This window comes from Pholis gunnellus (assembly GCF_910591455.1).
Source record: "Pholis gunnellus genome assembly, chromosome: 23".
In the NCBI taxonomy this organism is placed as follows: domain Eukaryota; kingdom Metazoa; phylum Chordata; class Actinopteri; order Perciformes; family Pholidae; genus Pholis; species Pholis gunnellus.
Window position 1 is genome coordinate 15081765 of NC_136550.1, and position 25310 is coordinate 15107074.

The following is a 25310-nucleotide window of genomic DNA, read 5'->3' on the forward strand; positions in this document are numbered from 1 at the left end:
GCCCCGATCACAGACACAGGCTGCTAGAAAGGCGTCACCATAGGTTTTTCCATGGTACGTCATGCCTGGTGTGCGCTCTTGTGAATCACATTTTTCTTGTACTCTCTTTTTTTTAGATGTGCATAAAAGCTTAAATATTCTCAACTTTTCAGTGCCAGGGACAGAGTCGCTCCGCTTGTCAATGTCACACTTGATCTAGCCAGCCAATCAAATCAAGCAAAAGGCGGTCTGTACTACTTTACCCCTGCCTTCCTGTTTTGTTCCGGTAGATGTGGTAGCTACGGACGACGTCAAATGCAGACCAAAGGTTGATATTAGCGTTTTTTAAGTACGATGAACTAAAAAATGTTTCTCTCGTCATCCAACAGCAGAGAAACAGCAAGAGCGCTAAGTGTGCTTGAATCCAGAGCTAATCACCCTAGCATAGCTAACCAGCTGTGCTGGTCGGTCCTATCTCTGATATATTCTGCCCCTGTATTGGAGGAAATACATAGTACTCTAAATAGCAGTAGTCTGAGCAGTAGTAGTCTGTGTTGGACTCCAAAGAACATTGCAAAGAGATGAAGAAGAAAAAATAATAACTTATTTCAAGCACAAGTCTTGGAAAACAAATCAACAATACATTTACTGGAACAAACCACAATCATATGATCATATGTGTATTAGTCTGAAAAACCAGCCATGATATGAGCTGCTCTAACAATGGTAAGTGGTGATTAGCAGCTCAGTAGGGTGGCGTCTCTGCTTGAATGAGCACAGTCCCTTAAAAACAACGTCACACTATAGTTTTCTTCAGGAACTCGGCTCACCCAAATAACCCCTCACTAATCTGCTAACAACAAGATCCTAGAACACAAACGGGGTCAACAAGATTAATCTGCTGAGATTAAAGACCAGAATGCAAGAAACATTCAAGTTTGTGTCGTAAGCCGAGATAAGTAGCCCAACAGGTGTCAGGTCTGTGGCAGTAAAAGGTTAAACATCATTTAAGCATCTTCTCTTGGTTAAACCGGATCAGATTTGAAATAAGAAAACCAGGTTATCGGCACCCCACCAGCACCCAGACCAGCAGAGACTAAAGCACAGACAGAAGCATGTTGGTCACAAAAGAAACTAAAGAAATGATGCATCAACACCATCAGCACACTCTAGACTAAAACCACATAGGTGTGAAGCCACACCCACCTCAAGGGACCAAAAACAGAATGGGGGATTGAAGTGAAGGGGTGGGGTCAAAATCACAGGGCAGCCTCTGACAAACAGCGCACACAGTGGGACGAGGTGCTGCCAGCAGACTCCCACACCTCCCCTGAGAACCATATGTGTGCATGTTCTGACATTTGATCTTCTCCAGTGATCTTTCAGAAAGTCACACATTTTACGATGGAACTGTGCAGCTATTGCTGTATGCATCACTACTAGAGGTCGACAAATTGATCCATTTGGCCAATTATTCGGCTATTGTTATGGGAGGAGCTGGGCGCCGTCCTGGCCACCCTCTAGTTGACCAATCAGCACCCATCTGCCCCCCCCGACTTCCAGCTATCCTCGCCTACTCCAATACCATCTAGTGACTATTTCTTCTAGCCACAGATACCCGGAGCAGTCAGAAATCTCCATACGGATGCTGCTTGGTCGTAGTATGGTGTAATCCCAGCAGCAAGCTTGTGATTGACAGGTCGTTGGTAGGAGCTTTAACCCTTTCACAGTGTGTTCTCACTTCATGAAAGTTAATCTGAACAGTGCAGCCAGCGTGCTTGGTTTAAATATTTCACGAAAAACATATGATTCAACACGAACAAAGATTTTAAGGAACAATTAAACTTGTTTGTTAATGGAAAGTGACAAATGTATGTACTGATACGTTGATCACCGACAAGTTGAAAATAATCGTCAGTGTTTTTTGGTATGTACTGGTCTGATGAGACTTCAACAGTGACTTACTTAATGGACTAATAGATTCGATCAAGCTGCTGTAACAAACTGCCACAGCAACAGCTAAAGTTAGTTGTGCTAAATGATTTCCCCTTTATTTATCTCATTGATAAGACCGACCGTAGCTCATTTAGTGATTCCTGACTCAAATCCTCCAGCGTTGGTGTGCTGTAAATAAAAGACAAATGTTTTATGGCAGGGGCGAGTGAGAAAAGGGTGAAAGAGCCCTTATAAAGCATGCTTCAATAAACCACTTCCTCCTACCTCCTTTCATTGACTGAGCATTTACGGCTCAGTTCCTGTGATTTGGTGGTCTATCTGCACCTCCTCCCCTTCCCCGTCCTTTCATGCCAGCAGCAGCAGCCGGCCTGCAGCTTTCTTTGTGTTCGGTCTATACAAGTAGGTATGATTGCTGAGGAATCGTAAAACAATTACTGGCAAATTCCTGCAGCTCTTTGATTTCCGCCAGACACTGTGAGGGGGGGGCGAGGGGGCGGGGCGAGTCTTAGGAGCCTTTACCCAAAATGTTAGTTATTTTCCTCCACATACGACCCGGTGATGTTTAGTCCCTAATGTACACTCCGTCTCAGAGACTGCTGCCACTCAGAAATGATCTCAGCCGCTGGATCACACACACATCTGATGTGTGTTTCATGTTAGTACAACTGGACCCCTAGATGAGCAGATCCTGTATCTGCATGTGAAATGCTCCCTGCTCTTCACTCACATGGTCCTTTCACCTGTGAGCAATCATCAATGTATACGTGTTACTATTTAAATTTGTCAAGCATGTACAATAATTAAAAATAAATAAAATCAGACACACAATACTTTGTCTGTAAACTCTGTAGTTAATTGTTTTTTTTCAGCCAATAAACAACTTTGGGCAAATTGATCCCTTGATGAACTCTTGAAATGAAAATCCTCGATTCAAATTCTCAAAGTTTTGTCTCATCGTGCAACTTTTTTACAGTTGTTGAAAGCACAAACCATAATAACTCTACATGTTTACATGCACACAAGAAACCAGAATACTCTACTACACTATTAATAGAAATAGATAAATATATATAATCTGCATATTAATCAGTAGTGTAAAGAAGGGATCTGGTTACTCTACTTCCCCACCGTAAATACAGAAAACATGTGGTTTTAGAAATCACATCACTGCACAGAGTGGTTACTGTAATGCATGTAAACGTGCTGACTGTTGCCGTTTATTGACCAGGCCAGTTCAAACTGGAAGTATTGAGCAGAAAGCAGAGACAGTCAGGAAAAAAAAAACTCCTATCCAAGTTTTCAGATCAAGTCCTTGAACATCGTGTATCAGCTGATTCAGAGTCTGATCTCATACCTACATTATCAGACATTTACCTGAATGTTTAATGAATGTGTATCTGACACACTGAAATAAAAGCTGTAGCTACTAAAGCCAACATCATGCTATGAATGAAATGGACCTGAGATTTGTAGGAAATGAGTACAGACAGCGTACACACCTGACATCAAGTCACTCACAGAATGAACATTAACTAGCGACAGATAATAATCACCTACAGTCATATCATTCGGTGACGTCAGTGCAGACTGCTGGATGATTGCTTTTTGAGAGTTAAAATCGGTGTCACATTATTTTGTCACTGTCATTGGTGCGCACAATCACATTCCCATACTATGACGTGGGAGTGTAAAGCTGCACTGTAAAGCCTGATAAGAGCAGCGCTGCAACACATCTAAACACAGCACAGTGAACTCATTTTCACCGCTACAGAGCCAGTACAACACACCTGGATCGGCCCGACACTAGTGGTGTACGGACCGCCCCCTCGCGGTTCGGCACGCACGTGAACCGCAGATTAATCACACTGTTCAGGCTAACGATTGTTATCAGCTATTATTCAGTTAAAATATGCGATCAGATCAGTATTAATGCTTCCCTAATAATGTTACATGTGAACAACAAGTCTGTGTTGGAAGCTAACGCCTAGTACAGAGGCTCCATTCAATTACATCATGATGAATTTGTTCAGTGGAAATAAGAATCGAGCGAAGGTCAATTTTAACACTAAGTATCTTAAATAAATATAGTTGTTTGAAGGAGATTTTTTACACATAAATATTAAATCGATATTAGAGATGAATTATGACCTGTTTAACTTACTAACATGAGCTCTATGCAGCTTATAATACATCATTAAAACTACTCAATTCAAATTTCAAAATCAATAAAAATACAATAATTTATTTCAAAATCATTTGAGTAGTGTGACCCCACTATAGATGACTATAACAAAGTAAAAACAATAGTGTGGAGCCTTGTAGACCAGCTGCTATCTGATCTGAACCCCTACCCAATACAAAAATAAAGACTCTTCATACCCGTTTTGGCTTAGCGTTCGCAGATAATTGATGCTTTGCAGACTCAGAGAAACATCATCATACAATTGAAGTCGTGATAAATACAAGCCGAGCTATTGGCTGCCCAGAGCTAAAAATATCTCTTTTATTTGTTTCTTAAAAACCAGCATGGATCAAACCTAAACCACAGAGGGCATCCAGTAATGTCTGAAGAAATCATTACATTTGTATTCAATATTACATTAGGCTGCTGCTCGTTTCTACAATGCATGTGATTTATTGCTTTGTTTTTTGGCTAATGACTGACTTTAGAATACATCCCAGTCTCGTGATCACTTATTTAACTTATTTATTATAACAGTAGACAGAAAAACAGAAAAGATGTGGGTACCCTTCTCTGTAAAAAGTTCGGACCTCACCGTTGTTACCGTGCACACATGCAGAGGAAAGCGTATCAATACTGGTATCATCACAGATCCCATTAGCAAAGCCACAGCAGAGAGCACAGGAATGCACTGCAGCTTGTGAGACACACCGAGCCTGAGGATGTGGATCTGATGTATAGGTCACTACAGTGACTTGACTTATGTGGTATGTGCATACAAGCCACAAATTAAGCCTGAGCAGAGCATGAGGGGAGTTAAGAAGCTTCATGGGAGCGTTCCACGGAGCCAGGGAGATGGCCAGAGGCTAACATGTTGGCCCAATCATTACGGCATCAATCTGTGTGTGTGTGTGTGTGCGCAATGTAAGGGGCTTATACTGTCGCCAATCTGGCTCACAGAACAGAACACTCTTTCTGTAAGGGAAGGAGATACTCTGAGTAAGTGTGAGTGTAAGGAAGTGATTTTCTGGGTCTCTGAGATGCCTTTTGGAAAACCCGGGACAGGAGGTGTAAACCTGAAGCTTCAGATAGCTTCGTAGTGCAAACCTTGATGAAACTCACAGATCCGGAAGTTTCAAGTCACAGGAGCACAAATGAGACCAGAGGTTAACGTTTCCAGCACAGAGCTGCTGTATACAAGTCCTCTCATAAAACCAGCAACACACAACAAACGTATGAGGTGATGAGATGCTGCTGTTAAACAGACTGCCTAGAGGAGAATAAGACAGGAGAGAGACTGCATTTATTATATATATATATATATATATATATATATATATATGAAACAGTTTTGTATAGGAGGTTCAGTCTGGTTTGCAGCTTTCTTGGGTTTTGTGCGCCCTGTGAACCAAATATTTACTGTGTTCCCCTCATGCACTCTAACTCGATCTATAACTTGCCACTAGTGGAACACAAATTCAAAAGAGTGAGCTTTGGCAGTGGAACAGTTGTGATCAAAACCATGTTGGGTTTGCCTCTGGATGTACAGCTCATATAACCGTGTCCAAAACTCGAGGAGGAAAAACCTTGATCGTTTGGGAGATGTTGATGTTATGGTCTTATAATAAATTACAGGGGCGTGCTGCCGATGTCCAGGAATTATCCACTACCCTGTACAAACAAAAACAAGCTGCAGTTGCCTAGAAATTATCCATGACTTTCTAAACAAAAAGAAATAGCAATTGTCTAGGAATTATCCACTGCGCTGTACAAATGAGCAGAAGCGACTGTCGTCCAGGAATTACACACTACCTGGCATGCACAAGGCCACGCTACTTTTGGTGCAGCGTTACACAGACGTTACACAGACGTTACCACACAGACGTTACACAGACGTTACCACACAGACGTTACACAGACGTCACCACACAGACGTTAAACAGACGTTACCACACAGACGTTACACAGACGTTACCACACAGACGTTACCACACAGACGTTACCACACAGACGTTACCACACAGACGTTACACAGACGTTAAACAGACGTTACCACACAGACGTTACACAGACGTTACCACACAGACGTTACCACACAGACGTTACTACACAGACGTTACACAGACGTTACACAGACGTTACACAGACGTCACCACACAGACGTTACACAGACGTTACACAGACATTACACAGACGTTACAGACGTTACCACACAGACGTTACCACACAGACGTTACCACACAGACGTTACACAGACGTTAAACAGACGTTACCACACTGACGTTAAACAGATGTTACACAGACGTTACACAGACGTTACACAGACGTTACCACACAGACGTTACACACACAGACAGGATGTACAGCTCATATAACCGTGTCCAAAACTCGAGGAGGAAAAACCTTGATCGTTTGGGAGATGTTGATGTTATGGTCTTATAATAAATTACAGGGGCGTGCTGCCGATGTCCAGGAATTATCCACTACCCTGTACAAACAAAAACAAGCTGCAGTTGCCTAGAAATTATCCATGACTTTCTAAACAAAAAGAAATAGCAATTGTCTAGGAATTATCCACTGCGCTGTACAAATGAGCAGAAGCGACTGTTGTCCAGGAATTACACACTACCTGGCATGCACAAGGCCACGCTACTTTTGGTGCAGCGTTACACAGACGTTACACAGACGTTACCACACAGACGTTACACAGACGTTACACAGACGTTACCACACAGACGTTACCACACAGACGTCACCACACAGACGTTACACAGACGTTAAACAGACGTTAAACAGACGTTACCACACAGACGTTACACAGACGTTACCACACACACGTTACCACACAGACGTTACCACACAGACGTTACACAGACGTTACACAGACGTTACCACACAGACGTTACCACACAGACGTTACACAGACGTTAAACAGACGTTACCACACAGACGTTAAACAGATGTTACACAGACGTTACACAGACGTTAAACAGACGTTACCACACAGACGTTACACAGACGTCACCACACAGACGTTACACAGACGTTACACAGACGTTACCACACAGACGTTACCACACAGACGTTACACAGACGTTAAACAGACGTTACCACACTGACGTTAAACAGATGTTACACAGACGTTACACAGACGTTACCACACAGACGTTACACACACAGACATTACACAGACGTTACACAGACGTTAAACAGACGTTACTACACAGACGTTACACAGACGTTACCACACAGACGTTACACACACAGACGTTACACAGACGTTACCACACAGACGTTACACAGACGTTAAACAGACGTTACCACACTGACGTTAAACAGATGTTACACAGACGTTACACAGACGTTAACAGACGTTACCACACAGACGTTACACACACAGACATTACACAGACGTTACACAGACGTTAAACAGACGTTACTACACAGACGTTACACAGACGTTACCACACAGACGTTACACACACAGACATTACACAGACGTTACTACACAGACGTTACACAGACGTTACCACACAGACGTTACACACACAGACGTTACACACACAGACGTTACACAGACGTTACCACACAGACGTTACACACACAGACGTTACACACACAGACGTTACACAGACGTTACCACACAGACGTTACACAGACTTTACACAGATGTCGTGGTTTGGTGTGGGCTCAGTACAGCTCCGCTGTTTCTTTTGTGCCAATCAGCTGTTTTTTCTAACCTCAGCACATGTTGCTCACACTTACGTGCATCAATATACATATTGTGTATTCTACGTGCACCCAACAGTGACCTCCACTGATGGTCTGAGGTTTTAATTTGCCATGAAAAAGACAAACCGTGTGGCTTTTTTTTGTTCTTCCTGCTGATATACATAGCCAACTGTGGCTGGTGGTGTTGTTATAATACTACTAACTATTCCAACACTGGAACACTAGAGGTTTGCAGAGCCAGGCCAGCAGAAACACCACCACACCAGAAATCCCTCTCTTCCTCAGTAACAAAGAGCACCGTGGTCTTCGAAGACAAAACCCCTCAGCTCTTGTGAATCTTTGAAACCATTTCTTTCCCATTACACGGTCTTACATCTGTCCATAAAAGTGACAGTCCCCTGAAATATCACAAACACCTCTGAAGAGACGCCGTCTCCAGAGTAGATTAAATGGCAGCGCGGCTCCAAATGAGGTGCTTAAGCAGCGTGAGCCGCTGCCGCCTATTGCCAAAATAGAACCCCCTCACTGGTTCCAAAGAGCTCCTTTACCTCCATTTGTTCAAACGGCATTGCCACTGGGCCGTCGCCGTGGCAACGCCGTGCAACGCCGGCCCGTTAACCGCGTGGCCATAAGGAAGCACAGTGGCAGCTTTACGGACTGATTCGTCATTAATCTTAATGTGTTGTCTGAGTGGGAGGAAGTTTCGCTCTCATCGCTCTCACTGCGACTGCTTCTGTGTTGTGACGGCTGCTGCTCGGATCAGAAGAACAGTCTTTCAGAGCAACTGATGTGGAGAAGCTTTGTGAAATCCTATCAGTGTGCCATGTGAGCCTGTCAGCATCTTTACAAGAGCAAATAAAGCGTGGCTGACACTAAACTAAACAATAGACGCCTCCTCAATCTAGTGAGCCAAGTGGCAATGACATCCTGACAGGATCTCTGGTCCACAGAACAAACGCACTCCTGCCGCCGTCCTCCTCACAGAACCCGGAAGTTCCCCTGACTTTCATCCTTTAACCTCCGCTGTTCTGCAAGAGGAGGTCCAGGTGGAGGTATCTCAGCACACAGGGTATTCAAATGGATCGGATCAGTGGTGATAAGGATTCTATTCTAAACTGTGCACTAAATATCAGCTTTCTAACACGGCACAAATATTCCTGCTGTCCACAAAAGTAAAACAGAAAAGTAGTAAAATGTCATCTCTCGAGTCTAAAAACAGCAGCTACCTGTGAGCACAGACTGACTTTGTGCTTACGACGTGTTTAAACCCTTAAACCCCCCCCCCCTTCCTTTAGAGTGGGTAACCATGTGAGACGTGCAGGTGAGTAAAAAGCTTCTTAAGTGAGGAAGTGGAATCTTCAACAGCTGCTAAATGGACAAAATAAAACACTGTGGAGAGAGAGCTTGTACGGTTGGCGGTCTCCCTGCTGGACCCCTCAGTAAAACCAGCAGTACGACGGTGACAAACAGGCCCGGCTACACCCAACTACACCGAGCTCACTTAGTGGGTCTTTAGTCTGCATACATGTGTAAAGCAACGATCCTTGTTCCTGTGAATTCTGTTCCATCATCAAGTCGGCCAGGGTTAGTTTAATGAATTCACTTCGGTTATATTCGTATATCCAACCTCTGTAAAACACACCATATCCTGTCCATGGAAAGGAAAAATGAAAAATGATTAATCGGCAGAAAACGAATAGACAACAGTGTGATAATCTATTAATTGTTAAGTCGTTTGTCGAGCAAAAAGGGAAAATCCTCTAATCTGATGATGATGAGGATCAGTGAAACGTTGCCGATGACATCAGAACATTTGTGAAGAACAAGGTGACATCTTCAAATCAACGCTCCAGCACCTGAAATATTCACACTTTATTAAAACTATTGATTGTGAAATAGTTGCTGAATATTATTTCGTTGATCCACAAATTGATTAATTGTTTTAGCTCTAATTCATTGCAAGCATCATTTTGTCTATTTGAGTTCTAAATGTCTAAACCTGAACAGGTGGATCTAAACCTCAGTGAATCGTTCTCCAGCTCGCTTTCAATTCACCAGAAGTCTTCACAAAAGAGCTCCTGTAGAGCACATGTTTAATCAAACAAAGTCAGGAAACTAAAAGGTAGGATTGGCCTTTGAGATCATTTCTCTGGTGGAGAGAGAGGACCTGTGGGTGACTTTAGTTTGATTGCAGAATGCTACATTGTCCTGAAGAGTTTGAGCAAATGAAGCCACGCAGTCATCCTCTCTCATCTATTGCACTCCGGCTGTGTTCCAACTACAAACTCTGGGGTGCATCTGAAGACCCGACCGATCAGAAGGCCCTCCGGCTCACAACCTGTCGCCGTGTTCAAACACACGGAAGACCTCAGCGACTCAGGAGAGATCTCACGGCATGCGTCGTCTCAGAGACTTGTTGAAGGTTAAGAGTTCTGGTGCTGAGCTCCGGCCTCAAGCCTTCCAGCCACACATGTATTAGATTGGACTGCACAGAAAGAAGAGGGAGACGGAGGACGCCATGAAACCATGAAACACTTCCAACCGGCTGTGACCACGAGGTCCGTCTCCTGTGCTTCTTATACTGGACATGTACAACACAATAGACTCTCGGAGCAGGCAGGTGATCCCAGCAGCTCGTGGTGAGCCCTGAAAAAGGATCCAGGATCAGAGAAAGTGTTCAACACATCGATCAAAAGGGCTTTCTTGTCCCACAGAGGAGAGGTCTGTCAGTCATTCCTGCATCGAGCCAACAAGCTGCTTAGCTTCTGTGTAGATGAAGTGAACACATGACATTCTTCTGTTTATGGCTAACATCATCATCATCATTAAGAGTCCAGGCATATTTTACCAAACATAGTAATACAATTAGACTTATTGATGTATTTCATAAAGAGACAGGTTTGTGCTGAGACAGCACTATGGAGAATACTTTCAAAAGTATTTACTATTCTCTCAATTCCATTTGAAAACATTAGAAGTGTTAAATAAGCATGTGCTAACAAGCAGAGATTCTATCTTAAAAATGTACTGATCTTAGTTCACTGTACATCCTAACGACTCAAAGGCCTGTTTCTGTTATACACACTGTATTACCAAAGTATTTCAGGACTTTTCATTACTGTTTAATCTGCTGATTGTCTTATTGATTTATCAACTCATTATTTTGTCTATAAAATATCAGAAACTAGAGGAATAAATGTCCATCACAGCTTCTCAGAGTCCACGGTGACGTCTTCTCTAGGACACACGGCTGTAAAGAAAGAATCAATCATATTGGATATTCTTGAAGACACGTTTTCTTTCAAAGTAACTCAAAAAGTTGCACGCTTAGCTTTTTGAAGTTGTCAACAAAAAGTGATTGATGGAGTCAGAGGCCAGTGAAAGAGAGGCTCCTCACTCAAACTACACTAGGAAGATACTTCTGGTCTGATTCCACCAATAGACAACATGTCAGTGACAGTTCCATGCAAACGATGAAGTGTTATGTTCCCTAATTTCAGATGAGTCAGCAAAATTCCCCCACTGAAGCCAGGCTAATGACTCTCTCAGCAGGACTGGACGTGAAAATGATTAATCAATGAGTTCATAAGTTAATTAACCATTTTCTTGACCAAAACATGAAATAACGAAAATGAGTGTCAGCTTAATGGTTAAGGAAAGTAAACGGTAGTTGCAGCTCTAGATACATTCATGGATAGAATGATGGCAGACAGTCAGCACGCACATGTGTCCAGGCTGTTACAGACTTTCTTCTTAAAGGCACAAATAGACAGACCTAATTAACAGAAGAACATAAAGAATTATTATTGGCTAATGTGGACTATAAATCACAAGTGCCTGTGCCTGTGCAACCTGACTCTATAACTATGTAATTACACGAGGAGCAACAGGAGGACTCAACATTGGACCGATGCCAAGAGTCAGTCTCACCCAACAACCCCTGAACTCACAAAAGGCTGAAGTGGGGTGAAAAAGTCCTGAAGCACAGGAGAGGTTAATGGATCCCTTCCGGGCCAGATGCTCCATCAGGACTCCTCCAGCTCACACGATGCTCGGCTGACCACGGCTGACCACGGCTGACTACAGCCCTCCTCACACCCCGTGTGGACGCTCTCAATCAGCAGAGAAGCATGGCCTGAAGTCTCTGTGATCCCCGATGGCACAGAGTGACACTGCTGAAGGATTTAGAGCTGCATCAAAGACATGACCGAGTCACAAATGTGGTACTGAAGTCACACCATGTGACAACAGCTGCAACCCATCTGGGCTAACCAGCCAATCAGGATACAGCACGAAACTACACTGAATAACCTGTTGCATGTAGATTCTTTTGAATTTGACAATCACTTCAGATTCATCGTACACGCCGACCCAGATAGCAACCCAGAATTAATCTGCCTCATTATTCAATTACTCTATCAAATTGAAATGTTTTAATTGTTTTTTTCAAGCAAAAATGACAAACTTTGCTGGTTTCAGCGTCTCAGATTGTGGACTTGATGCTTTGTCGTATACGATTTGAAACAGGGACAGCTGGGTTTATTCAGATAAAGATCCCATTGGGCTCTGGGACATTGCTTCAGTGTGTGTGTGTGTGTGTGTGTGTGTGTGTGTGTGTGTGTGTGTGTGTGTGTGTGTGTGTGTGTGTGTGTGTGTGTGTGCATCCTTTAGTGGTGGGGAGACTGCTCGGGTTCATAATAAAGAGCAATTATCAGTCCAACCTGGACTTTAAACACTTGCTATTTTTTTGCTTTGTGTTTCAGGCTGCAGGTCTGCAACCAACCAACACCAGCCACACCGGTCACTTCCTCCTCCTCACAGAACCCAAATCAAGCCGCTCTCATACCCAAAAGCAACAACGGGTCTCAAGCACAAGCACATCTGTACGGAGTGATGTTCAGAAGAGACGCCAAAACGCTATTACACATTGTTTCCATTCTGTCCTCTGAGACACATAACTTTGCAGCAGGACATTAAATGCAACGCACTACTGTTTCTGCTCACAGAACCAAAAGCCACTACCTTTTCTCCACATTATGGATTTGAGCATTTCACTCGAGCAGTAAAGAGATCAGCTCCAGGACTGCATGCAGACACATGAGCACCGTGGAGGCTCTGCTGGTCTTATAAGAAACAGAGCACAGGGGCCCAAACCCAGCAGCAAGAAGGACGTCTCCTACCTCTTTTTGGTTTGGGGAAGCTTTCGTGCAGGTGGAACACCACTTTCTCCACAAAGTGCTGGATGTTGGTGTGCTCTGGTCCTCGGACAAACACCATCCAGTCGTGGGTGAAGCCTTCCACAGTGGGTTTCTTTCTCAGCTGGGCACGATGACCGAGTTCTAGTTTCACCTGAACAGCACCCTGCCACACACACGATGCAGGGTTACGACTCAAGATCAACACAAGTTGAAAAAAAAAAAAAAACAGTAAAAAAATGAAATGTAATAAAAACCCAGGTGTTTGACAGAATGAAAAAATAATGTATATCCCAAGGCTTCCATACTACACAATTAAAAACGCTTTAAATGAGACCCGTTCACTCTCTTATTAAAGCGGCTCATTGGATATCATTATTCATTATATATGTAGAACTCCATACAGAAAACAGCTCATTTACTGAAGCGTTTATGTTCGCCACGTTTACACCTGCGGGAATCGGACTTACGGCTTGATATTGTTGGCTGAAGCACACAGGTCCATTCCTGATGTGTAGAGGTTAGCCCCCATGGAGCACTTCACATTTACACAAACTTTACACTACTGAAACGTGCTCCCACTGTGTTCTACCACGGGGTAACGGTATGACTGTTACATTAGAATGTAATGAAAACAACATTAAAAAAAAGCACTTGAAAGTTGACATATTACCGCATTTACGTGCTACTTTATGCACCGCGTGTAACATTATGCCGAATTGAAGAATGGACTGGAACCTTAATTGGAAATTGCCTTAATTTACGTACAAGCGAAAGGCTTTTTGGTGGTAAGGAGAACAATATTAAATACGCAGGATTGTGGGGGGGTTGCATTACACTGTTCAATCAGGACACAGCGGCACGTATCGACTCAAGCTAGCTGTACGAATTGAGAATCCTCGTTACGGAGTAAAAACCACCGACTCCTCCGCTGTGACAAACCGGCAAAATGTCCAAAAATATACTCCATTAGACCGGACTGGCGAGCAAATCCTCCACCTGGCTACTCACCGAGTTGGCCATCCTTGAGGCCCCGCGTCACTGTTACTTCATGGAGAATTCGTTTTAAATGAGAGTAGAGGTGCATTCAGTGTGCCTATGACGGCGGACATGGTCTCTCCTGGACTGAAGTCACACTCAAGACTTTCAAAGCCTCGCCGGCTGTCAAATACCACGCAATACCCTGGAGAAGTTCCGCTGCAGACTTTCAAAATAAAACCCATCGCAGTGCGGCCAATCTCAGTGAGTCCCCCCCACACCATTTGGCATTTTGCGTTGACGTGATACGATATTTGCATTTTATTTACTCAAGACCATGGACAGGGCTTTATAAATACTGCGGTCATGAGTAGCCAGCATGCATGTCTGTGATTTTCAATACTGAATTACCATCATTGTTGAATAAAGACCTCCACCTGTTACAATATTTCAAAGGGCCCCAGCCTGGAGAACCTAAATGTTTTTCTGGCCTTGCTATTACAGTTAATTTACGTTAAATGACATTCATGACATAGAGAGCAAAATAAGGACATTGTATCTTTTTTTTCGAACAACTATAATATAATAGCTGCTTTTTATGTGGTCCTCATATAAGTCAATTAATCAGCCACTTTACAACAGTGGTTCATCTTTTGGCATCATCTCCCAATCAAAACGTGTACAAGACTTTGCCGTGTGTATCTGCAGCAGTCAGTAATTACTTTTAAAATAAACGTTCCTTTTGTTTTCACATGTATATGATGTGCTGGGCCCCTGGTTGCTCGTCCAGGTGGTAGAGCCCAGAACCAGCCATGGTTAAGAGGATAAATGGATGAATGGATAAATGGATTATTTGCAGTTATAGTCTTTATTGCTACCGGCAATACATTATAGCACAGGTCCATTAGTCTACCTGACTATTTACTCAATGGCATAATATTCTTTGCTTCTCGTCCATTATTTTGCATCCTTTTATTTTGAACATAAAATTCTCTCGTTTCCGTTACTTCTTTTCCACAATTCGGCAAACCTAATGATCCTGGGGGTTAAAGCGCACGCGCAGCTTGGCGTACCCACTGGGGCTGGTCTGCAGACAGAGCACGAGACGGAAAGAGCCAATAAAAGAACAGCAGACGCACGGGCCTCCAATCGTTGGGGTGCATCCATCCTGCAATTATGTTGCCTTCAAATCCCAAGAGAAAACTGGCAAAAGAGGCATTTTTTTTACAGTTTATACGATATGTTCAAACCCTTTTAAAGCAGCCAAACAACACTAACAAAGGTTAATGTACGATTGATGTGATTACAAATGTTATTGTGACAACAATACATTTGACTTTCAATAAACAAAATGAGACACAATTTACAAGCTATTTTGATGAATATACTGACATTTAAATGTAACTATCACACCTTGCTACTTTGATTGTATTGTAATGATTACAATTCTAGCCTACCAGGTCACCCTTGAAAATGCGATAATTAGGACTAAAATAATTAGGTAAATAAATAAATTAAATAAACAAATAATGGATGCAATAATAATTCAATTTGAATATGGGCAGCCCCCGTGTCTCACTCTGTATGAGCGTTACAGTCCATATATATAATGGAATTATTATCACAGCTGTTAACACTGATTAAAAACTCATGTATGTACATGTTTATATAAACATGCTATTCACAGCTTCCATGTTAAGTTTACACGTAAGTCTTGATTGTTACTCTGAGGTTATTACAACTGATTTGCAGCGAAAGTTTATATGTGTGCGTGGGACTCTCGGGCTCCATCAATATTGGTCCTCGGTACACGCCGTAGTTCCATGCGAGTTTGTAGCGGTCTGCAGGATGTTGGATGAGTGAGGTAAAGTTATGGCAGCAACATGTACAACTTTTACTTACTTTTAACCGAGACTAATATGATACTCAGTCTACTGCCGGAGGGAATACAGTCCATTTTATTTTACGAATGTTCGGCCAACTGAATATCTTCAGCTGTTGTGTTTATGACTCAATTGTAGCTAATATTAGCCGGTTCAGCTAGCTATAACTTAACTTGCTCGTCGGTGTGTTGTTATTTTGTTTCATTATGATGACATTGTAGCTTTTTGCCTAACAAAGGTTTGTTCTAAAGTTCTCCTTCGTGGCTGGTTATATGCGACACGTCGCCAGCATCAGGACCGCGATACAGAGAAGCCCATGGAACAAGCTGCCGTCTTTATTTTCACTAACTTATTAGCAAAAGATTGTAAAGCACGACACGCTACTGAAAGCGTCTCATGACAAAGCAGAACGCGTCCTTTAATTCGGCACAAATATGATCTACTAAACGACAAGGGAACAAAACAAACACAAGAAAAACTAACATGCTGCTAAAACCCACCACTGTGGGTGACAGCAGACTCACCGACGTGACGCTAACAGCTGCTGGAGGGTATTCAAGTAGCTCAATACTGCGTAATGGACGCGAGGTAAGGTAGAGAGTGACGTGATGTTTATGACAGCAGCAGTAATCATGCTGCTTTAATATGACAGCTATACGTATCACAGTAGAAGGACCACAGTACTCTCTGCCAAAGAAGACTTCTTGGTCGGAATATCCTCTAAAGTTTAGCATTGTTTATGACTTTCTGTAGTTTAAAGCTCTTTGGTAAAATGACTGCTGACTGCATACAACTTTTAAAGACTATTTAGTGTGCCATAGAAATAAGAATGAGGCCTTCAGGTCAGTCAATTCAGAAAAAGTTAAGCTCTGATCTACTAACAAACACTCTTAAGTCATAGATTTGATAGGCTACATAATGGAATGATTAAAGACCACTTGCATGTCTTAAAGGAATAGTTCACCCCAACAGAAGAAGATGTGTCTGTAAAGTGAACAAAGTCAATGGATAGGTTGATCATGATGCCTAACAAACAGGACTGCATGGTTTTAACTTACCAGACAACATGCAAAGAAGACCATGAGAGGGTCTGTAAGAGCAGCAGACGGCAGCGTCAGGTCTGCTTCAGAATGACCACAGTGAATTACAAATGAAGCCTCTTCTTTCAGAAACAGAGTTTTGAGAGCAGCTGCCAATCATGACCAGCCACACCCCTTTTTATATCAATGAGTACGTTATTATCGTTACTGGCCTTTTTACTGCAGCTAGTCACCAGGTTAACGTTTAGATGGAGACTCCTCTGGGATCTGTCTGGTGGTCCTTATACAGTCTGGTATCAGGTCACCTGCTCATGAAGACATTGCTCCACGGCTGTAATGTGTCAGTTTACAACAACATATTTCAATAGTTTCAATTTAGCTTGTTGTGCTTGTGGGATTAGCACAAATTATTTTAGAAGTTGAAATGCAACTTCATTTTCCAGAAGCAGTGTTCCCGTCACTGACTGACCAGTAAACCGGTTGAACTAGAGACGGGCTTACAGTCACAAAGCTCAAACACAGTTTTGTAGTTTTTGTATTTATTAGCAGTTTCTAATAATAACTTTGGTGCTACTTTGTTTTTGTGATGATATTTTGTAACTTAGTGGAGATTTAATATGTTTGGAACTTTCACTGTTGGAGGGGCTGCCTTTATAAATTCCTTAGTCTGGTTCTCATTGAATCATTAACATAGATTCAGACATCTCGTAATGCATATTGGTTGCTATATATATATATATATATATATATATTAAAAAGCTTGTTTTGACAGTAAACAATCCAAATCCTTCAAACAATTAATTTGCTTGAAAATGAAAAAGCAGCATATTTTCACATTCCATTTTGACAAGCTGAAAGTAATTAGACATATCTAATAAAGTAATGATTCATTATTCAAAACTAGCTCTAACCCGATCACTTTTATTCAAACCTGTTGTCATAAGTTAAAGAATACAATCGACTGTGTTGCCATTGTATGATATCAGGCCTTCCAACGTAGCCGTGAAAGGCCGTGTGTTGTGTCTCCTGAAAGCCCATCAAAAGTCACACGTGCCTGTCGGCATGTGTGCTTTAAAGCCTCCGTGGTGTCATTTCTAAAGCACTGTTGGCTCAACACTGTCCATGCATTGTCCTCCCTTTTATTGCTAATGCAGACTTAGCAGTACGGGCCAGCCCATATTGTTTTTCTCTACGGTACCTATGCTGTAGAAAGCACTGGAACACTTCTATGTACAAACAGTTTTTAGGTTTAGCAGACAATCGACTGTCTTTATATTAGAGAAGAAGCCATCTTCTTCAAAACTACAGCTGTCACCTAAACCGACAAGTGATGACTGAGTCGTTATATTTAGTTTCACTGAAAAGTAAACTTCTACCACACACTCCTGTCCAACTCCTTTTAAAGAGTATTTAGCTAAAGTATGCTAGAAATACATGTAGATATTCCATTATAAGCAGCATCGCTGTCGCAAACATCAATAAACACTCCCTTAACTGTCAGTATTGTATAGCAGTACTTACCTGTTTATGTGGCCATGGAGCTGAATGGCAGTGGGAACCAGTGGAGAGTGAGCAGGAGCAGGGTGGTGGACAGTACAGCTAAGCAGGCTTATCACTTAGATAACAGCAGGGGGGGGGGGGGGGGGGGGGGGGGGGGGGGGGGGGAGGGGGAATGTAGAGGTCCGGCTACACGAGGCTCGAGTTCCCTGTGTTTATAGTCACGTTAAACCAATATATCGCTCTACAGATGTTGATTCATGGAAGAAAAGTTTGTGGAAAAGGAGCTCAAATGTTCCCAGTTAGGACGTAAGAGCTTTAATGGATGCTGTTTTCTCACACAAAGGACAAAATATTACAGGCCTTCAAAAATGTTTCTGATCATTCTACATCCAACACAAGTTTTGGCACAGACACCAGAATTATACCTTAAAAAAAGCAAACCTAAAGAAATATATATGTTTTAATTTAACAAAAGAGGACAACATTCTCAAGCGTTAAATGTTGTCTAAAGACAGGCGTTTACAAAGAAGCTATAAGTTAACTAGTTAAACTAGCTTTCAGAACTAGTCGTTGTTTCTGGAATCAGTTTGAGTTTTAAATGTCTGATAAACCAGATTATAATCCGACCATTCAGTGCTAGTTTTTGATTTGTACAGCCTTCCCTATTCAAAAGCTGCTCTCTGAAGTATGGACCAGTGACGGTGAACCTGCTGTGTGCTGGAGAGCAGCTGTGGTCCGCAGGCCTCCGACAGCTGGCGGTCAGCACCTGTAGGCGTATCGTCAGACGTAATGACACAACCTGAGATGGGCCACCTGTGAGTTTGTGAGCAGATTGGTAAACTGAGGACTGAGAAAATGATGTGGTGGCTGCAGGCCAATAATTGAATAACACACGGCCCGGATGGGCATTTCAAAGTGTCGGTGCCTGAATACCTCCAAGCAGTGCTTCACCCTGGGATCGTCGTCCTGATGCTATGAAGCTCATAGCATCAGGTGGCTCATAGCGTCACTTAGCTTCCGTTTCATGGGCCGACTTCAACACCACGGGTATGTGATAACCTGAGTTAATAGAAGGGGCGCACCATGTTCCTTTGAGTTCTAACACTGGTAACTCTAATGTCGTTTAGTTAATTTATCCTAACGGAGTCTCCTTCTGCTCTCTAAGGCTTAACCAGCAGATATGACGGACAGTTTGAAGATACGATTTGACTTCCCCAGCCCCGTCATACAAGCCCAGGTAAGCCCATCACACTGGTAGTCAGGGTCTTTAGTTCCATGATATTCCGTATTCCTACTGTCTGGTATCTTCGTCTTCATTTCTGGTGAGTGCACAACAGCTGAGTTTGATTTGAGACAACACTACCTGTCAGTAAGTACATAGTGGGCCCCGTGTCCCACATGGAGATGTACTAATGGAAGCATTCGAATAGAGGCGGAGCTCTGTATTTTGCATATCAATCCTCTCATCTCAGCAAGAAAGCAAATAAATGTATTTCCCAGGATGTTGAACTGTCCTTGTGATGAAAACTCACAGGTTCAGCCGTCGTGCCGATGTTCTTGTCATGTTAGCCAATGAGGGAGCTAGGCTAGCAGTTCTGACCAACGGGAGGGAACAACGCACGTGATGTTCACCTTTCAAACCTACAGAAGACGATTGTTTGATACTGAAAATACAGCTTTTCAGAGAACCAATAGGAAGATCTCTCTAACTTAAATCCAACATGTACCAGAAGGTCTGCCTTTTGTTTTCCAGACGGTGAGACATCTTGTTGCTGCGGTGCTAAAAGAGAAAGCAACAAATGGGAAAATCTCACAGTCTTCCACCCAGGTGAGTTACTGTAATGGCTTCATTACTGCTGAATGTGTCCTGTTTTAACATGATGTTTGGATCATCAACAAAGTAGGGTTCATTAGAAACTGTAAACGGCCGTGTATGTGACTGTGGGAGTCTTTGTGACTGAGTGAGTGTGCACCTCTGTGTCTGTCCACAGCTAATCTTGCATTCTGCTGTGGCTAACTCTATGACCTCTTGCGGTGGTGGTGACTCCCACTTTCTCCAAACCCTTTTTATAACCTGTTATATACTGCCACTGACTTCCTGCTGACTCCTTCCTCACCACTCCTAACTGGCTCCCACGGCCGCTAGGGGCCGCTAGTGATAACCCTGCTGAGTGCATCGCCGACCCCCAGCAGCTACTCTGCACCCAAAGACACAGTGGGAGGAAACAGTTTGCACACTGTTATGACAGCTAACAGAACTACCAGTGCACACACTGCTGTCCCTCTATTAGTCGGTTTCACAACGCTTTACAGCACTTAATTCAATCACACAATATAGCAGTGGTCATTGCAGACACACCTAGCGGAGATCTTAACTCTACTTTGTGCACCTTTTTGGTTTGAAATGCATATTTCCAAATCTGAATATGGTCTGGAAAAACTATGACGGACAGTAAATTCAGTACCTTCTTCCTTTTTAAGGTGAATCTGGATCCAGATCTTGAGTTGTGTGTGTTGTTGCTGTGTGTTAGGGTCCGGCGCTGGAGGCTCTGTGGCAGCAGTGCTGCAGTGACTGTGCTCTGGTGCGTTCAGCCTGCTGCGATGCCGTGGTGCTGCTGGTGGATCAAGGCCACGCAGACCTGCACTACGTTCTCAACAGCGTCCTAAACCTCCTGCCCTCTTCCAGGTACACAAAGCACACCGACACTCTGCGACAGACTTCACTGCTGTCCTGCAGCTGAAACACAGCTACGGTTATTATTTGTTTTGTGTAAAAATGAAGCTCAACACCTATAAATACACTAACTGCAGAGAATACGCAGAGAGTGTGTCTCCTCTCTGCTCTGACTACAGCTGGGACTGCTGTGCGAGTTACCGCCTGTGAGTGCTTTGGGGCGGCGGAGGGGCTCACGGCAGCACCCGCTGCTCGTTCACGACAGTGCAGAACATACATGCTTTAACGTCAAAACACCAGAAAAGTCTCTAACAACACCAGAAAAAGTCGCTAGATTTGTCACTAGTAACTTTTGACAAAAAAAGTCGCCATGAGGGTTTGGAAAGTCACCAGATTTAGCGAGCAAGTTGCCAACACTGGCAACTTGCTCGCAACTGACTAAATATGTCCCCAGAGCAACATTGGACGTAACAATGGTTCCTATCACATATATAACCAAACAAAAATCCATCTTCATAAAAACAAGTTGCACAAATAATAATATATAAACAAGCATATTAAAGCGACTGCAGATGTAAAAACAAAAGCAGTTAACTTACCAAAGCTGCTGTTCACTATTTAAAGACAAAGTCCATCCTCCTTTCTTTGTTAATAAAGAGTTTAATCTCACGGTTGTTCAGTACATCCGTGTGTTTTAGTTCCAGTAAGAAGTCCTTCTCTATTCATGGACGCCAGTGAAGACAGTCGAGCCTCCCCAGTTGTATTTCTTGAATGTGTTTTAATGCGTTTGAGGGCTGAATATGTCCACTCGACAGAGGCAGCTGATATTGGGATTGTCACCGCCCAACATGTCACGCTAGTCCACTGACCAATCATGTATGGCTAGGCCAGCTAGCAGCTCTGGCACGTCAAAGAATACGCCCAACATGTCAAACTAAAGATCTGATTGGTTGAACACTATGACAATCAACAATATCGTCCCCATTCACTTAACCTGCACATGGATTCACTGGTGAGTCTGCAGGCCTGGGGCCTCTCTTCTTACCTAGAGACACAGAGGTGAAATCTGATTGGATAAAAGCTCTACTTAAAACAAGCTGCACTGGAAGCAGAGCAACTGAGGAGCACAGTAGCTGTGCAATGAGAAAATAAGATAATGGGGAAAAAAATGATAATACATGTAGTGTATTTATGAAAAATTATTAAATTATAAAATAGCTATAACTTTGTGATTCTGTCTAGGCCAGCAGAGAAGGCCTTGCAGGCCCTGACGGCCCACCACTGATTCTGAGTCATCTCTTAAGATAAGACTTGATCTCTCCATGTCTTCCTTGTGTTTCTTAAAAAGATTTTTTTTTAAAGGAGCAGACAGTGAATAGTGATAAATAAGAATTATCCTTTCAGTAGAACCTCAAGAAAAAGAAAACTTGCAAGACACTGCGATGTCCTCAGAATTCACAGTTACTGTATCATTCAGCCAAATTCAAATATGCACAAAATATTTGCTCATATCCCCAGTCACTTTTATCAGTGGGACGTATATAAGTTTGTCAGTAGATGCGATCATTTGGGATTTGAATGTAATTCTGGGAGCTTTGCCGCTTTTCCTTCCTGTTCTTTTCTCTCCTGACTCATCTTACTGCCTCGTTATGTTGAGAAGACGCGACTGCTCGCTCTGCTTGTTTTGACAGATATTATTCATTTAATTGGATGTTTTTATTAATAGCTTTTACTACCCGTGATCACAGGTAGGTAGGTAGGAACACATTGATGGAGGGCCCTCTCTCTCTCTCTGTGGGCCCCTGGTGTAGCCAAAGGACCTTCACTGTCTATATATTTACGCCCCTTTAGATGAACACTGGCAGGCCACAGTGCATAGTGTACATGGAGCATGTACAGGACTGTAGGTAACACAGCACCTCTATGCAGAAGCATCATTCAGCTTTTAGTAAGAGGACACTGTCACACTGTCCTCTGATGGTCCATTAGTCCCTCTCATGCCCCGACCATCAGAGCAGGAGGATCAGGTCTAACTGCAAAGTGACCTTTTCTATTCAACGTTATATGACTCATCTTATATGGAACATGGTGAGTCAGCATTTTAAATGACCTTTTTGCTGATGGTTGGTGGGACAAAACAATACCATCATCATGCCAAAATAATAGATGTCTATCTGCATGTATCAATATGTTTCTATGAACTATACATCTAATGTAATATGAGAGAGATGACTCCACAGGGTTCCCCTCATCTCTATTTTTAGTACAGTTTAACCCCAAAACTTTTTGCTTTGGTTCACTCTCACCACTCTCATCAACCTGGTTTCCAGCTGCAGCAGGAAGCTGTTTTCAGAGAAAAAGCTCTGATGAATAAATGGAACGTTTTAGGTTTACTTTAAGAAATAATAAAAAATGAGCATGAAAGTTGTTCTAACTTTGTTCTCATGTTGATTGAAAGTGTAAAGCAAGAGTGAGATGATGGCTAGCCACATTCTGACTGCAGGTCTGGACTGAACACTAGGTCAGTCACAATTCTGAATTTGAGTTAGGGCAAGGTGATATTTCAATGATAATTTAAATCAAATCATAATGTGATGAGATCATATATCGTGATACACAATTACATCGTCTAAATAATACAGAGTAATAATAACGAGCACATACTAGCTGTGATTTCTCCGAAAATCTCATCAAACTTAACAAAGTCAAATCAAAAATATTGACTTAATCTAATCAAAGTTTGTGTGCATGCATGTAAACATAGTCATGTAAAAGTACAGCTGGAAGTATTTACAATTTCATTTGAAACTGGTATGATCATTTTACTCTAAAGTTCTTGATTCAATGAGAAAATGCAAGTATTTAATCCACACAGCAGTATACAGAAATGTGGCTTTTTATTTATAGTACTGTATTGTGATATGTAATATTATGAAGATAAAAAATGACCTATAGAAGATTTTGGCCATATCACTTAACACTAATTTTAGTTGACAATTAATTGTCATATTAATATTTGCTATGCACCATTTAATTGTCTATTTCTGTTCATTTTATGCCACACAGCGGTGCTGTTGTGTTTGGCTTTGCAACTAGACTTAAAGCAGTGTTGTTAGTTTCAACGACTGTCGAGTGTCAATTCATCTTCAAATAGTTTGCTGAAACAGTGTTTCACCTCTCGCTGTGCTTCACACAGATTTACTTTTAGAAGCTTTTTCGTAAACTGTTGTGTAGGCCGACCTAATCTAATCAAACACGGTGCAAGTTATTTCATTATTGTAGGAGGAGGCCTGATTTATTTTCAAAAGTCAAATGAGCTCTATATGAGATTCAGAGAAAATCTGGGATTGAGGGATTGCCTCCACACGGCTCTCAACATGGAGACGGCTGAGCTGAGCTGTGCTAACAGGGCTAACAGTGCAAACAACGGCAACAGTGCTGCATTTGCCTCAACCATGCTGATGGAACAACACCTTATTCACATATGTAACATTGGCTTTAACAGTCTATCAACTATGGAATCCAGGGATTATGCTAAATGATGGCAGTCAGCTCAAATAGTTGCGATCGGGCAATTACGTAACGCACAAATCAATTGATATTGATCTTCTCAACTCTCAGAAAGAAAATAAGCTCCTTTTACTTTTTGTAAGTTAGCTCTTTCCTTTTCCGTCTTTCTTGATTATTCTCTGTGTTCTGTTTGTGACCTGTGAACAGAAACGTCCAGGGGCTGATGAAGGTCATCGGACGGCTGCTCCAGATGCAGGCAGACCAGAGAGACGGAGACACACACTTCACCTGTCCTTACTCCATCAGGTCAGTGTTTCTCTCACACACACGATGCACAGCCTGCGTGGTGTAAACAATGTATCTCTATTTCTTTATCTTTGCATGTGACTGTTGTGTATAACCGGTTATATCACATATGATGACATTATCAGGGTTATATTCACAGACTTGGAGGATGCCCTTGATAGGTGGACTCATCAGTCCTATTCAATATAATGCGTAGGATTCATCGGACTACGGGTGCTTTCACGTATCTAGTTTGGACTTGTGTGTTAAAATCAACAGCAAATCATGCAGCTCATTTGTGCTTCCTGTTGATGTTCTCTGGTCACATCAAGACAGAAGTGATTATGAGTGGAATTAGCTGAGACTGCAACTGGACTGCATTTATCATAAATGGGG

At 42.4% G+C, this 25310-nt stretch overlaps 2 protein-coding genes across 2 annotated transcripts in view; one reads left to right on the top strand and one right to left on the bottom strand.

The window, feature by feature from the left end:
• mllt3 (MLLT3 super elongation complex subunit) overlaps positions 1 to 14145 on the bottom strand; it is a 45293-nt gene extending 31148 nt beyond the window's left edge. The window contains exons 1-2 of the mRNA XM_079184317.1: positions 14056 to 14145; positions 13030 to 13210 (exon numbers count right to left, since the gene is read on the bottom strand). Coding sequence (XP_079040443.1) covers positions 13030 to 13210; positions 14056 to 14067 — 193 coding nt within the window. The 5' untranslated portion in view covers positions 14068 to 14145. The remainder of the gene's footprint in view (positions 1 to 13029; positions 13211 to 14055) is intronic.
• A 1719-nt stretch (positions 14146 to 15864) lies between these two features.
• The window catches only part of focad (focadhesin), a 44052-nt gene continuing 34606 nt past the window's right edge, over positions 15865 to 25310 (top strand). Inside the window, exons 1-5 of the mRNA XM_079184942.1 lie at positions 15865 to 15886; positions 19611 to 19682; positions 20199 to 20273; positions 20977 to 21131; positions 24837 to 24935. Coding sequence (XP_079041068.1) covers positions 19626 to 19682; positions 20199 to 20273; positions 20977 to 21131; positions 24837 to 24935 — 386 coding nt within the window. The 5' untranslated portion in view covers positions 15865 to 15886; positions 19611 to 19625. The remainder of the gene's footprint in view (positions 15887 to 19610; positions 19683 to 20198; positions 20274 to 20976; positions 21132 to 24836; positions 24936 to 25310) is intronic.